At 48.4% G+C, this 16,279-nt stretch overlaps 1 protein-coding gene across 1 annotated transcript in view; it reads right to left on the reverse strand.

Moving 5' to 3' along the window:
- Positions 1–16,279, reverse strand: part of ADGRB1 (adhesion G protein-coupled receptor B1) — a 232,251-nt gene that overhangs the window by 138,663 nt on the left and 77,309 nt on the right. The window contains exons 7-9 of the mRNA XM_066623182.1: positions 12,652–12,816; positions 4,903–5,004; positions 1,061–1,167 (exon numbers count right to left, since the gene is read on the reverse strand). Coding sequence (XP_066479279.1) covers positions 1,061–1,167; positions 4,903–5,004; positions 12,652–12,816 — 374 coding nt within the window. The remainder of the gene's footprint in view (positions 1–1,060; positions 1,168–4,902; positions 5,005–12,651; positions 12,817–16,279) is intronic.

The following is a 16,279-nucleotide window of genomic DNA, read 5'->3' on the forward strand; positions in this document are numbered from 1 at the left end:
GGTATACTGCTTCTGATCATGGAGGATTCACACCCTTGAACTGTGATATTCTTGCACTGAGCTCACATTCTGAATCACCTTCCTGCTTCAGACTTCTTCATTTAGAAGTCATGACACTGAAATGCTGATACCAGCCTTGGTAACTCTCTTTGCTGCCTTTCTGGGTTATCAATACCTGATACTCGATGAAGTCTGTGTTTCAAATATACACATTTAAAATAAATGCTGAAAACCCTATGCTTTGGAATCTTAGACCCCAACCAGACTAGGCCATGTCACCCTAGGAAGTGTGGTGTACAGCTGCTACAACCAGGACGAGACAGGCACAGAACATGGTTGGAAACCTTCAGTCTCGAAAGACTCTGGTATAAGCCTACAGCACCCAATATTCCCAGGCAGTCTCCCATCCAAGTACTAACCAGGCCTGACCCTGCTTAGCTTCCCAGATCAGGCATGCGCAGGGTAACAGTTGCTGTCAGTGGGTACAGAAGATGACCTTTGGAATTTTTTCCATCCCACTAATTCCAGAAACACACACACACAACACCCTATCAACAAAGCCCCATAAAGAATCTTAAGAGTGGTAACCAAGTGAGGGGTAGCTCATGGAGGGCAAATTGCAAGGGCTCCCTCAAACTTGGAGCCAGTATTAGTGGAACAGAAGAGGCTAGACTCAAATCAGGAGCCACCTGGTTTGCCCTTCTATTATTATTATTATTATTATTATTATTATTATTATTATTATTATTATTAACAGTATTTATAAACCGCTGTTCAACTAAAAACCTTCTCACCTAATGAGCTACCTGGGCATTCACCTGAGCCCTCTGCAGGCCTAATAGGGCACAGCACTAATAGGGCATCAGTCCCTCAGACTGGCAGGCAGCACGAAGTCTTTGGACTGGTCAGACTGGTTCAAATTCTCAGGGCCTGCCTCATCTGGTCAACAGAGCTGGACCGCCTGCCTGATGCACTTCATGCCCCAGCCTCGCAGGAACGCTGGGCCGGGGAACGTGTGCTGCATGACAAGATTCAGATACAGCTGCGCTCTGACACTCACCATCATCTGTATGTTCCTGTAGTCAATTGAAACGCACTTGACATACGTTGGAGGAATCCAGTAGGCGATGCCCTCTTCATCCAGCACACACCGCCTTAGAATCAGTCCTAAGGGGAAGCAGAAAAGGCAGAGCACACAGCATGACTGGCTGACTGGGGAACAACAGCCTTCTGATAGCATTCACTTGTAGTGGCACAGGAGGTCCTCTGGGGGTGTGTGCAAGCCACAAGGAAGCAGGGACCCAAAGAAACAGGAACTAGTGGCATAGCTCGTGGGGGTGCAAAGCACTAAGTTTTGCAGGCACCTGAACATGCCCCTCCCCTTCAGAGTCATTCTGGGTGGTGGGAGCAAACCCACCTGAAGGCTCTGAAGGGGAGGGCCGCTTGCATGGCATGTTCAGGTGCCTGCAGAACTTAGTGCTTCGCACCCCTTTGAGCTACGCCACTGCCAGGAACCAGTTCCATACACCCTTTAACTTTTGTGTCACAAACTGGAATAAGGCTACCCGTGTGTCCTTCCCAACCACCACACCACACAGCAAGTGACTCTTCAAAATTCAGAGCCAGTTGCGTTGTTGGTAGTTGTTGGGCAGGAGGTCTGGTCTAGAGGGTTGAGCCTCTATTTGCCTGAAGATAACATCCACAAGGTCGCCAGTTCGAGGCCACCGGCACCGTGCGACCTGGAAGCAGCTGACAAGCTGAGCCGAGTTATTCCATCTGCTCTGAGCGTGGGAGGATGGAGGCCAGAATGTGAAGCCAGATCGGAATGAAACATCTGAATGCTGTGGTTCTTGAAAGAAAGAACCTTCTTTCAACTGTAAAAATCCCTACGGGGATTTAAATAGCCTGCCTATGTAAACCGCCTTGAACAAAGTCTTGAATAAAGACCAAGAAAGGTGGTATATAAATACCTGTATTATTATTATTATTGGGTAGAATGTTGAATGAGGACCAAAGAGCTGGGTTCAAATCATCACTCAGTCATGGAGTGGACCTTGGACCAATCACCCTCTCAGTCTACTTAACAGGGTTGTTGTCAGGAGAAAGGATAACATGAGCAGGGGGGAGAAGCACAGGGGCCTTCCTGAGCCCTTCGTAGGAAGGGTGAGTGAAATATGCAATTAAAAAACGACAGTGCTTTGTGACACGGCATGGGAGAAGGGGATGAATCGAGACTCCCGTCAGACCTGTCAGGCATGAGGAAGACGCTCACAGTAGCTGGAAGCCGCCCTATTCCCCCCACCCACCCACAATTCCCCTCAGGAAGACACTACATATACAGAAGGAATACGCCTCGTGGTTCAAAGGGGAATTTGCATGGGGAAGGAGAAGATGACAGCTGCCACCCCCAGAAGCACAGCCACAAAACAGGCAGTGAGATAAGGTCACTTGAAGAGTGGGGGCAGTTTCACACCCCTTTGTTGCCCCCAAGCTCAGCCTGCCAGGTCTCCCCTGGGCTCTGGCATGTGTGTCTCTCCCGTTAGGAAATGTCTCTTTTTTTCTGAATGATGAACGACTGACAAAACAGGGAAAAGAGTGTGACAGCATGTTTGATGGGTTAGGAAACAAAACGGAGGGGGGGGGGAGGAATGCCTACAGGCTTTTCCTATATATCACAATGGAGAGATGTCTGTTTAATAATTGCTACTGTAAATAAGATTAAGAAAGGAAAGAATCGTTCCATTATGCACCAAGCTTGAGGAGAGCACAGAAGCGGTAGTGGCTTCTACTACTCACTTGGGTACAGTGAGGGGGAAAATAATAAAAAAAATTCTTTCCCCCCTCACTGGGTGCACCTCACTGTGGTATCTGTGAAGTGGGGACTCACGTAGAAGGTTTGGAACTTTCTGTGGAACCTCAGCTGCTGAACTGAGGATACACACAGGTACTAAATGGGTGCATTTTACAAAGTTATCAACAGTTCCTGGCAGGATTCTCAAACCAGCCTGGATCAGGGTTTCATACAAGATGTTTCACTACCACACCCAAACCCACACCTACCCAAAGGACTCCAATTCAGTAAGGGGAGTCCTTTTTAAACCTTCCACTCCCTAATTTATAGACACCATCTTGAGATGTCCAAGCAAGGAGGGGAGTCCAGCATAGCCCATGGAGGGAAGAAGAAACAAAACCACTGCCATCCCTCTATTTTTGGAATGATCTAGAAATCTCCAGAAAGCAGCCAGCTTCCAAAATATTTCCACCTTTACTGGAATCTGTGAAAACTGGTAAATTCCAAGGGAGTGGAACTCCATCCTGTTCTTACAGCAGGTCAGTTCACAGACAGACCGGCACTGGATCTCTCCCTCCCTCCTTGGTTCTGCGTGGACAGAAGTAGTAAGAAGGTGCTTGTGACCACCCTAGGAAGCCCTCAGGACCAGCCTCCACATTTCCCTCACCCCTACAGATGGTTAATCCTTTAACACTGAGAGGAAGGAGGTCAGTCAGTCATGAAACTGCAAACTGGCAAGTGAGGTGGCAACATGAGCTTCTGCTTCTGTGGAGCACAGAAAGAGAGCATGACACACCGATTACAGGTGGACACACACCACTTCCTTGAGAGCCATCTGGGAGATCTTGAAAACAAGAAACAAATGCCCAGCTGCAGACTCCTTGGAAGCCACAGAGAAGTTATTCATCAGCCTGGCAAGAACAGTACCTACCGTCCTCTACTATTCTAGTCTCTCCTAATTTAGAATGATGTGCCATTTGGGGTCCTGTCCCTCCTGAGGCTCAGAAGTTGATGAGTTAAAGGGAGAGAAAAAAAAAAAAACAAAGCCCGCTACCTATCCGGCCCCCTCCATATCCCTGCTATCCTGGCACCTCTTCCAGGCAAAGTATCCAGATGAGGCTACTTGTGCCGTTTTGACCTGAAAAGGCCAAAGTATCATGTCTGGAACTTCTGGAGAAGTCCTGGTGGCCAGAAGCATGCATTTTCACAAAGATTTCACTACCAGCCTTAGCACAGGTTCACACTGATGCATTCCTCCATGTTCCTGTGTGTGACCGCGATTGACAACTCATTTTTTAAATTGGGGGGCAGGCAAAGAGTCAGCAATATTGGTCCTCTTCACAAACTCACTTTCACAGAGGCAAACAGCTCTTTCCCCATTGTGAACTGCAACAGCATGCAGGTCAGACTTCAAGGGACAAAGAATCCTTTAAGAACATAAGAACAGCCCCACTGGATCAGGCCATAGGCCCATCTAGTCCAGCTTCCTGTATCTCACAGCGGCCCACCAAATGCCCCAGGGAACACACCAGATAACAAGATACCTCATCCTGGTGCCCTCCCTTGCATCTGGCATTCTGACATAGCCCATTTCTAAAATCAGTCGGTTGCGCATACACATCATGGCTTGTACCCCGTAATGGATTTTTCCTCTAGAAACTTGTCCAATCCCCTTTTAAAGGCATCCAGGCCAGTCGCCATCACCACATCCTGTGGCAAGGAGTTCCACAGACCAACCACACACTGAGTAAAGAAATATTTTCTTATGTCTGTTCTAACTCTCCCAACACTCAATTTTAGTGGATGTCCCCTGATTCTGGTATTATGTGAGAGTGTAAAGAGCATCTCCCTATCCACTCTGTCCATCCCCTGCATAATTTTGTATGTCTCAATCATGTCCCCCCTCAGGCGTCTCTTTTCTAGGCTGAAGAGGCCCAAACGCCGTAGCCTTTTCTCGTAAGGAAGGTGCCCCAGCCCCGTAATCATCTTTCAGGATCTTCTGCCTCTGGGCATAAAGACGTAGATTCCTCCCTTTGCACTCCAATGTCTGAACTCTGTCTACTTCAGGCCCATGAAAGAAAGTTCTGGAGGGCTTCTTTCCTCTCTCTTACCTGTGGCATTACGGGGACAACGGACAGCCGCAGCGTCTCCAGCAGGGGTTTCCTTCCAGATCACAGAGGCGAAGTTGTCTTCATCACATATTTCATGGGGCTCTGTAAAGAAAAAAAAGGTGACTTGAGTTTCTCCCCAGGAAGGAAGGGAAATACAGGCAAAAAGAAATAAAGGGCCATCGGGAAAAACAGGAGATGGCAGCAGGTCCACCCCCCAGACTGGGAAGGGAAGACCAGCTGCATTGTCTACGTACCCAAAGGGGCACTGTGGAGCACAAGCTCCACTCAGGGGAAAGGACGCTCCTCCTTGAGGGGAATCCAACTCAGAGTTTTGAACCTCTGGAGTTACTGGCTCTAGGTGGCTCCTGGTTGCTGGTGTAGCTTGTGTGTCGAGACTCCAGCCCAGCGCCTTGCCAGTCTGTATCACTGGCCTGCCTCGCCAGTGCCTGGCCCTTCACTATCAGCATCCATGACCCCAGCACTGTTCGGACTTGGAGTTCTGATTGCCGGTTTGCCATTTTCCATGCAACATTATTCACCACCAAGAGTTGCTCTTTTAAGGACGCATATAGAGCTTTGGGTGTTTTATGGACAAATTAATCAATCAAAAGCGGCGCTGATAAATCGGTAAAGGGCAAGTTTTGATTGATGATGGCAAATTTTAATCAATATATATATATTTAATGATTCTAGGGTCCTAGCATATTACTGCAATAGAGAAAAATGTTAGGAAATGTTCAAGATGGCCTTTCTTCTTAATCATGAATGGTAGCTTTTGCTTAGAAAACTGTACATGCTCACATTGCCTTCAGCCTTTCAAGGCATGAGTGTGGTGTGCTGGGACCATCAGTGGTAGCTAGAGGGGGTGAAAAGCACTAAGTTTTGGAGGAGCCTCACCATGGCATGCAAACAGCCCCCTCCTTCAGTGCCATTGCGGGCCATGAGAGCAAAACAGAGATGTACACCTGGCTCTGGAAGGGGAGGGGCTGCTTGCACACTCCCTGCAGGTTCCCTGCAAAACTTAGTGCTCTACACCCCCTCTAGCTATGCCACTGGGGGCCATGCACCAACAATTACTGATTTACATTGTGGCTCCTGCAGATTTGTACAGATCAAGTTTCCATTAGCGTAATTCAGCCCTCTTACTAGAATAGTAGGCTGCTGCCATTTATCCAATTAGTTTAAAATATATATATATATATATATATATATATATATATATATATATATATATATATATATATATATATATATATATATATATCTGTAATTATGTTCCTGTTTGCTGTTACTTCATGTTAACTCACAGAACTGCTTTGCATTTGTCAGGTTCTATGAAAAGTGCTTTGAGGTGTGGGCGATATCATTTAATCAAGTTACAGCGCAAGCCTATGCACATTTATTCAGAAATCAGTTCCACTGAGTTCAGTAGTGCTTATGCTCAGGCAAGTGTGCATAGAAATACACAGCTCACTGCCCAATCCTATCCCCCATCAAGCTGAAGCATGCAGGTATGCCATGGAGGTGCACACTGCATGCCATGGTGGTAGTGGGGAAGAAGGAGGCCTGAGAGAGAGGCTTATTGCCTGGGTCTCCTGATGGACTATAAGTCTCCTCGGACCTACACCAGGTATGTAGCTGAAATATGTCTGAGGACAGTCAGGGGCTGGGATGAGCAGAAGTGGCACGGCTAAACGGGGGCATCACAGTAAGTACTACAGGTGCCACAGTTGGCATCCTTCAGTCTCGGAAGACTATGGTGTCACGCTCTGAATGGTGGTTCTGGAACAGAGTGTCCTCTCCAGTGCGCGAAGCCTGGGTAAAGTAGGTATGGAGGATAGACTGTTTCCCATGCAGTAATTCCCCCCTCTCCACGTCGCTGAAATGGTCCAATGGAAAGGCAGAAGCCAATACGGTTGGTTCCAGCGACGTCGCAGGAGTTGCCAGAACGTGACTGTGTTCAGCCATGAACTGCCTCAGGGACTCCGGCTCCGGATTTTGCCTCGAGGTTGACTCCTGAAGCCTTTTCCATAACTGGATGTAGCCACAAGGCAGTGGAGGTTTGGGATTAGAGTTTTCCTTCTCTCAGATGAGCTGCCTTCCCAGGCTGACGAGCCCCATCTACCCGGTGGCTGTTCAGTCGCCTCTTACGACAAGTACAGCCAAACTGAGGGCCTATTCTTATCCCCAGCCCCCAGGGGCAACAGGTGCCACAACAGATAATGTAAGCTGCCCCTTCCACTCACTATTGAAGCCATTCCGAACAGCTATGGCAACACACAGGAGGCACAGAGCACTCTTGCATGTTGCATTTGCTGCCTGGATGGCGAATGGGAGGGGCCGCTTACATGGTGCATTATGGTGCCTGAAGTACTTACCGTGCTGCCTCACCTATAGCTATACTACTGCTGGGCAGAAAAATGGGGATAACATTCAGCATGTGCAATGGCCAACAGATTCACCCCTCCCTTTTCTTCCCCTCCCTTCCCTTCCCCCCCCAGTTCCTCCCCATTACACTTCCTCACAACCCACTGCCCCACCGCCAATGCACCTCCTCCAGCGATGTCTGGGTGCTCTGGGGGCAGAAGCGTGCAGTCGCCAACCATTTGTGCTGGGCTGGTGGCCCCTTTGAGCATGCTGTTACTGTATCTGCAGTGCCAACAGAGAGGGCCTTCTGCTACGAAACACTAGGATTGGGGCCTTAGGCTGCAGTCCTGCACGCATTTAATTTGAGAGAACGTCCCATTTAATTCAGTGGAATTTACTTTTGAGTAGACATCCCTAGGAGTTGCTGTTAAATGGTCAACAGTTCATCTGCTAAACTTTACGCAATCCAAACAATGTGTGATGCACTTTTGGAACTCTGACGGCTTTTAGGAAACCATTTGACACATTCATGAAAAAGGTAGTCTACCCAAAGCTGTTTGTCATGATAGCTAGATAACCGCCTTGAGTACTCTGATTATTTGGAGGGAAAGGTGGGATATAAATCAATACATAAATAAATAAATGGAATTTCCATGTTTAGAGATGATCTGAGGATGAGATTAGTGAGGGAGAAACAACTGGTTGGGGGGGGGTGATTCTCAGCCTTGGCCACTGCTGTGGACCACAGGAGTCTTATGGCTGACCGAACAGTGGGGTCACAGCCACAAAAACAGTGTTACAGGCAGGAGGATGTTAATGAAAAATGCTGATAGACTATTCCACAGTTCCAAAGGTGGGAAAGGGACTTGGAGCCTAGAATAAACCCAGCTGCTTCTTTCGTGGAGGAGCTGTTATTTACGAGATATAAACCAGTGGAACCTGTCATTGGGGTATTAAAGCTATTTCTCACATTGAAGAGTGGGGAGGAGGAGAGCGTATATTTCACAGCTTTCAATTACATTTCTCTTTTATTGGGCATGTAAAGCAACTTGTAAACAGGGTGGGTGTACACACACACATAACCCAGATAGGAATGGAGCAGTATAAGCCAAGCAATGTTTGGGAAGAGCCAGGCACAGAGGAGGATTGGAACAGGGTTTCCACGGTGCCAGGTGCGCAGAAGAAACTGCCAGCCAAAGGGGGCAGGAGGAGGTGGGAGCAGCTGCTGAGAGCCCGAAATAAATTATCTTGACCGTTGCTGCAATTTTTCAGTGCCAGGCCAGCAAGGCTGACTGTGGAAGGTCATGGAGACTTACAATTTTCAATGCCGGGGTTGCTGCCTAAAGGCAATTAGTCAGGCAGAGCCTCCACCCTCTCTGCATGCCGGCCAACAGGCACTACATCAGGACTCAGAATTGAAGTGGAGTGGAGGCTCTGAACCAGAAGGATAGATTTTGTTCCTGGTCTCAGCCAACATGCGGGATGCAGGACCCTGCAAGCTCTTAAAGATGACTCTTTGGGTTCTGCCAGCTTGGTCCAGGGGCAAAAGACATCTTCACACAATGCTTAAAGCCACCCACTTGCAGATGCAAGTGTGTCACCAACAACTGGAAAACCGCTTATTTGCATTACAAATGTATTTCTTCCACTCAGAGGCAACATCTCTTTACTGGAGAGTTATGGGGGGGGATGACGACAATCCTATCTAACTTTCCAGTGCCTTCTAATGGGGCATGTGCTGCATCCTGCATTAGGGGGAAGAGTCACAGAGACCTCCTCAAGCTAAGGGAACATATGCTACCTTACTTCAGGGTTGCATTACAGCTGCACTGGCACTGGTAAGTTGGATTTTGTCCTGGGTGTGTCTTCTGCAAACTAGCACACGGTTCAGTGGCACACCCAGCACAACACACACAAGTTTCCTTGCACTTGGACTTATGGAAGAACCTAGGTTTGATGGTATCACCAAGTTACCTCTTTGGAGGCATGGAGCTCACCTGGCCACTCCACCCTACCCCTTTACCTAGACAGATGGGTTTGACTTCCTAATTGATGAGGCTTAGATAGTCCAGATAAGAAAGAATGACTAGACTCCACAAACACACATGGCTGGCTGGGATCAGTCTTTCAAACAAAGGACTAAAGGCCGCTTCAGGTTGTTCCAGCTCTTAGACCACGAAACCTGAACAGGAGCTTGAGGGGAGTTAGGAGTGTCCAAAAATGAGGAAAAATAGGCAAAGGTTGGAGAGGGGAAGACATGGCATCCATCACACTGCAGATGCCGGATTAAAATTGATCACTTGCCCAGAATTTTAGGGAACAATACTGCGGGTGCTTTATTGTGCTGCTGCTTTTACAAATCTGGATTTTCCCCCCCTTAATCACAACACTTGCTGGTTTTACTGATGCTTCTCTTTGTTGAGTTCTAATGATGATGTCCACAGAGCTGAGCCAAAATGGCCTGTCCTCCTCATTAACAGAGTTGAGAGCAAGTTTTGTTCAGGTGGGGTGCCTGTCCTTGGAGCCTTGCCAGCCGGTGGGCACCATTTGCCACACCAGTGGTGCCACAGCATATGGGACTCAACAGCAGTCACGGCACGCGCAGTCCCTTGCATCCCCACTGGAAAAGGTCTCCTTGCAGGCCTGCGAAAGACCTTGCAAAACTGCCACCAGTCAGAACCAGCGGTTTTAATGAGCTAGTGATCTGAACTCCAAGGCCAGTCCAAGATCTCTCAGCACATGAGTGCCAAATGCTGCCGCCTCACCCAGGGGTGAGGAAGCCTCTGCTCTTACCTCTCCCGGGATTGGAAAACCACTAAGGGTTGGAGTAAACCTGCCCCGCCCTGCCTCCTTTCTTCCTCTTCCCCACCAACCCCTGTTCTGATTCCAGTCCAGGAGAGGGAGGAGGTAACTAAGGAGAGGGAGGTGGGCCTCTCCACCACTTTGCTGCCTTGTTGATCGTTCGCACTCGGTCACAAACGCACTCCATTCACTGGGCTGTGCAACTTGGCATCAGGCATCTCCCATCTTTAGTACAGCACTCCCTTCCTGTCATACGGGATGCTCAGGAGCCAGCCCTGGGACATGCCCTTAATCTCACCTTTTCAACTTTTCGTCTTGTGCTCAAGTACGCTCCCAGGAAGCAAAGCGTGACACTCTGAATTAGGGATGCTTGTTAGAAATGCATTTCATAACCTTGCCTGCAAGTGTGGGAGTGTTCACTTGCTCAGGAGGGAACATCATGATCCCTATAATTTTTAATACTCCTTTGTAACAAAGCCTCTTTTACAAAAGGAAGCAGGCAGCACAGGGAGAATTTAACATCTAACCCAATTATATTCAATTCCCCCTTTGAAAAAAAATCAGATTACGGTGCTGTTTGACTTTCTTGTTTTTCCTCCCACCTCTCTAGGAGAAAATAGAAATGTTCTTATTTTTAGCCAGTGATTTGTTGGTTAGAAGAGTGCCATATTTGTATATACGAGTCTCAATCAGACCTGAGGGTGGGCAGAGTTCTCAGAAGTGGGCAGGTTGAAGAGACACTGCAGGAGAGATGAGAGGCAGGCTGACTGCAGGTCCATGACCCAGGGCACAGAAGCAGAACCTCAGTGTCCTCCCCACACAGTGCTGAATGAAAGCACTTCCGGGTGCCTTTACAGTCATGGATGCACTGGATTTGCACCCCAGTACCACCTGGCTTTTCAAACTAGGAAGATCACATAATGTTCTTCTACCTGGAACTTCTACAACTGCCTCCTCCAGCTAGCAGCCCTGCTAGACAGGGAGCAAGGAGACAGGGAGCCACAGGGCTCCTGGTTTGAGCCTCATACTGGTTTCCAAAATACTGTATGTCTGCAGAGCAGCCAACTCTTTATCCAGTGCAGGATGGCATTCTTGGAAAACTGTACAAGATTTCAAGGGGTCAGGAAGGGGGAAAATATGCTTCTGGTCTACATATGCCTTTTAAAACCTTAAACAGTGGCTGGGGGGATCAGGTTCAAAACTGTAGCATTACGGATGGTTTTATTTAACCCCCTTCCCTAATGCCATAGCCCTGGCAAAAGTTATCACAACATTGCTATGAGCCCTGGAGGGAAGCTCACACTAGCCCTGACAGAAGCTTCCCTCCCAGATCACTTGTTTCACGATAATGGGAGAAAGGAGAGGGCTACATTCTTGCGTACCACAGTTCCAGGTCTGATCACAACTTCGACCCCCCCAATCACACACAATGCAAATGGAGTGTGTTTCTTCTGAATTATTTATCCCCTGCTTTGTACACCAAACATCAAAGCAGGGTACAACATATAAGCCCTTTTTTTTTTTAAAAGCCACACCAATCAACAAGACAGTATTAACATTCAAAAGAGTGAATGAGCAGCAGAGACGAACGCTTTAAAAAGTCATCCAGAATTACAGTTTTCAGCAGTAAACTAAAGAGGAACAGGTAGGAAACCAGTCAGATCTCCCCAGGGAGACAATTTCACCACTGCAGTACCCCCACAAAGAGGGCCTCATCAGCAGTGCTCACCCACAAAAGATGGGACAGAAGGCAGGGCCTCCAAAACTGATTCTGGTCTCAGGGTTGTTCTAAAATTGGTCTCAGGCAAAGGTGCGTATCCAGTAAAAGGGCTCTAAGGCATTTGCTTTACTCAGAATGTTGGTGTCACACTTTTCAAAGTCCTCAAAGAAGTTTACAAAGAAAATGGTCACTTGATCCCCAAGGGGCTTACAATCTAAAATGAAGCACCTGGGAGACACCAGAAGACAGAAAGGAACATTGGGGTTGTGATGGACTGTGATGAAGAGGAACTGTCGCTTTCCCCCTGCTCAATATATTTTAAACCACTACTTGAAAGGTAGTTCTTCATTCAATTAGTCAAGTATTATATAGGTTAATTCCAGTTCTTTAAGCTGAGCTCAGAGATGAATTGGTAATTAGTGCAATTCATGTAGCAGAGGTAGAATGACCGATCAGCATTCTGGCAGTCAAATTTTGTACCAGTTAAAGCCTCTGAACTGTTTGTCAAGGCAATCTCAGGCATTGCAGTGGCCCAGTTTGGATGGCAACAGGGTAGGGGTGACTGAGGCCTTTCCAAAGAATGACTGCGGACGGCAAACCGACCAAAGTCGGTGAAGACAGTCTTCATCCCAACCATTACCTGGACATACAAGAACACCACTGAGTCCAGGAGCACCCTAAACCTTTGCAGTTGATCCTTCATGAAAAGTTCAGCCCTGTCCAGTACAGGCTGCAACACTTTGTGCAGAACAAGAGAACTGCCTCCCTTTCACACACACACACACACACACACACACACACACACACTCCACGACAAACTATGAATATAACATCAGACGCAGCTCGTGTTGGCTACTCACCAGGGCACCTCTTCTCATTACATTGCTTGTATTCCTCCTTGGGGCCTTGGCAGGCTTCTCCTCCAAAGAACGGACCATAGCAGGCACGATCACGCTTTTGCGTCCCCCCTCCACAAGTGGCGGTGCAGCTCCCCCAAGGACCCCAGACCTGCCACTTCCCGTTCACTGCAAGGGCGGAAATGAGAGACTTGTGCTGCAACATTCGAAGGAGATAAAAGCAGCGTCCAATTCTCTTTAAGGAAAATGCTGAATGTGTGCTATCTTATTTTCATTGCACCTGCAGCCCTTCGCACAACTACGATGCATGATCTGTATGCAGGATTTACTCCCATCATATAAGAGAAATATGTACTCCCGGATCATAAATCTGTATTTCTTTGTGCCCTACATATGCCAAAAAAGACATGTCCTTTAATGTAGTGGGGTAGCTCGAGGGGGTGCAAAGTACTAAGAGCCCAATCCTGGGCTTAACATGCCGGCTTATTGCTGGCACTCACTGTTGCAAACATGCTGTAAGGCACGTTTGCGAGGCCTAACGCTGGGTGAGTGCCCATGCTAACCCAGCGCTGGCCAGCGCTGGGCTAGCGCCAGGCAAATGCTCGGCCTCCGCCGCTCGGCGGTCGCATAGACTGCCGTGGCACGGAGAGGAAAGCAGGGTTGGGGGGAAGCAGGGAGGAAGCATTCTGGGTAGGGGGGAGGCGGGGGGAGGGAGGCCGGGGAGGAGGCATGACGGAGAGGTGGGAGGCAGGTAGAGGGCAGGCGGGATGCGGGCTGGGGGAAGGGAGCGGGGAGGGAGGGAGGGAGGTGGGACCGGTGGAGCTCCACTCCACTAGATCCTGAGCGTTCATGTGGGGCTTGCCAATCGATACAAACACTCTTCCCACACCGCCGACGTATCAAGGGGCAAAAGTCCCCTTCTCCTAAAGTGCTGCCCTCAGCTGCCCGCAGGATGTGGCGATAGCCATTTTCAGTGCCACCACTGGAGCTCAGGATTGGACTCTAAGTCTTGTAGGGGCCTCACCACAGCATGCAAGGGGGCCCTCCCCTTTGGAGCCAGGTGTATGCCTCTGTTTGGCATCACCTGGAATGGCCCCCAAGGGGGGGAGGGGCCCCTTGCATGCTGTGGTGAGGCTCCCTGCAAAGGGTGCAATCCTAACCAACCTCCCAGCACTGAGGTAAGGGAACAAACATACCTAGAGGAGGCTTCCATGAGTGCCACCCAACCACAGGAGCGCATGGCACCATTGGCACAGTTACGACAGTTCTGGAAGGTTGCTTAGGATTTGGGCCTTAGTGCTTTGCACCCCCTCTAGCTATGGCACTGCTCTAATTAGAATAGAGAATATATGAACAGAAGCTTTCTTTAAATAAATACAAATAATAATCAGAACACCAGACACGTCTAGCAGCAACACCACCACCCCAAGCCAAATGCTCCAGGGGGTTCTCTGTCCCTAAACCTAGCTTTTGCCCACAATAAAGACATAAAAGAACAAAAAGACATTTTAAAAAAACTGTTGTTTCTGAAAGTCCTGCTACTTTCTCCACTGGTCACCAGCTGTTCCTTGTGGGGTGAAGAACAGCCATCAAAAGTCCTGTAAATCAGAAACACCTTGAAAAATAAGATTTAAAAATAAGATTTTTCAATAGAATTGTCCCTTATTAATTGTCCATCAGGAGGGGTGGAAGAAACAGGAACTGAGACAAATGGGATTTGAGCAGGCTGTTCACATCCATATCCATGCCTGTTTCTCACTGATAAGGGGTTAGGCCCTGTTCCTTGCCTTCATTTAAACCACAGCTTCCCAGAGGAGAGCTTCCAAACCTCCTGCAACATTAATGGTCATCATATAAGTGGCTGTGAGCATGTGCTGGAGAGGTGTTTAGAATACATCAGTGAGGCAGGATCATCTCACTGGCATATTCAGATTCCCTTCTTTTCTTCCGAGATGGTCCCAGAAAGCCAATCTGGCCCAAACCACACAGGAAATTAGGGTATCAGGAGTAATTCTTTTGCCTTGGGAATGTGATAATGGAAAAAAAAAATGAGGCCAAAGTAGTAGGCAACCTTCAGTCTCGAAAGACTATGGTATTGCGCTCTGAAAGGTGGTTCTGAAACAGCGTCTAGTGTGGCTGAAAAGGCCAATTTGGGAGTGACAATCCCTTCCACACTGGGAGCAAGTGCAGTCTGTCCCTGGTCTGTCTCCCTGGCTATGGGCCTTCCTTCTTTGCCTCTTAGCCTCAGACTGTTGGCCAAGTGTCTCTTCAAACTGGGAAAGGCCATGCTGCACAGCCTGCCTCCAAGTGGGCCGCTCAGAGGCCAGGGTTTCCCACCTGTTGAGGTCCACTCCTAAGGCCTTCAGATCCCTCTTGCAGATGTCCTTGTATCGCAGCTGTGGTCTACCTGTAGGGCGCTTTCCTTGCACAAGTTCTCCATAGAGGAGATCCTTTGGGATCCCGCCATCATCCATTCTCACAACATGACCGAGCCAACGCAGGTGTCTCTGTTTCAGCACTGCATACATGCTGGGGATTCCAGCTCGTTCCAGGACTGTGTTGTTTGGAACTTTGTCCTGCCAGGTGCTGCCGAGGATGCGTTGGAGGCAGCGCATGTGGAAAGTGTTCAGTTTCCTCTCCTGTTGTCTACTTGTGATAGATACGTCATTATCACATGCTTCCTATCCAATGGAAACGTTTATCTCCCGTTTCCTACCCAAGAACTTATTTGAGAGCGAGACTCAACCCAGAAGCCAAAAGGAATAATTTTAACAAACAAGCAGCCTCCTGAGGCCAGTTTCCATGAACTCTAATTCACAAAGCAACATCCTTGAACTCACTTCACTTACTAATTGGAAGCAAGAGGAAAGGCAAGAAGACACGCTTTGTGCAATATCTGCCTCATTTAAAGAGCAGGAGATACTCATGCGTCCATTCTGAAAGTAAATGCAGGCTCTGGCCCTTTCAAAAATGTACAGTACGTGTGGTTCATTCTGCTATATTATGCTGAACATTATGGAGAACTCGTGCAAGGAAAGCTCCCTAAAGGTAGACCATAGCTGCGATACAAGGACATCTGCAAGAGGGATCTGAAGGCCTTAGGAGTGGACCCCAACAGCTGGGAAACCCTGGCCTCTGAGTGGCCTGCTTGGAGGCAGGCTGTGCAGCATGCCTTTCCAGTTTGAAGACACTTGGCCAACAGTCTGAGGCTAAGAGGCTAAGAAGGAAGGCCCATAGCCAGGGAGACAGACCAGGGACAGACTGCACTTGCTCCCGGTGTGGAAGGGATTGTCACTACCCGAATCGGCCTTTTTCAGCCACACTAGCACGCTGTTCCAGAACCACCATCCAGAGCCCGATACCAGAGTCTTTTGAGACTGAAGGTTGCCAACAACTTGTTAACAACTATGTACACACACAGAACATGTTGAAAACACTATACCCAGAAGCCCCTCTTCACAAGAAATCTTTCCTGAATTCAGTAATCATGGGTAGGGAAGCGTAACTGCCTATTGGCCTGTATTTGCTAGGGTTCCAATTTTCCACCTCTGCACAGTCAGCTCTGCCTCTTTGGGAAACAAATGCCAAACACTTGGACAGCAGACATTTCAACACCAATGGACAGGAATCA

The sequence above is a fragment of the Tiliqua scincoides genome, chromosome 4, assembly GCF_035046505.1.
Source record: "Tiliqua scincoides isolate rTilSci1 chromosome 4, rTilSci1.hap2, whole genome shotgun sequence".
Taxonomy (NCBI): Eukaryota; Metazoa; Chordata; class Lepidosauria; order Squamata; family Scincidae; genus Tiliqua; species Tiliqua scincoides.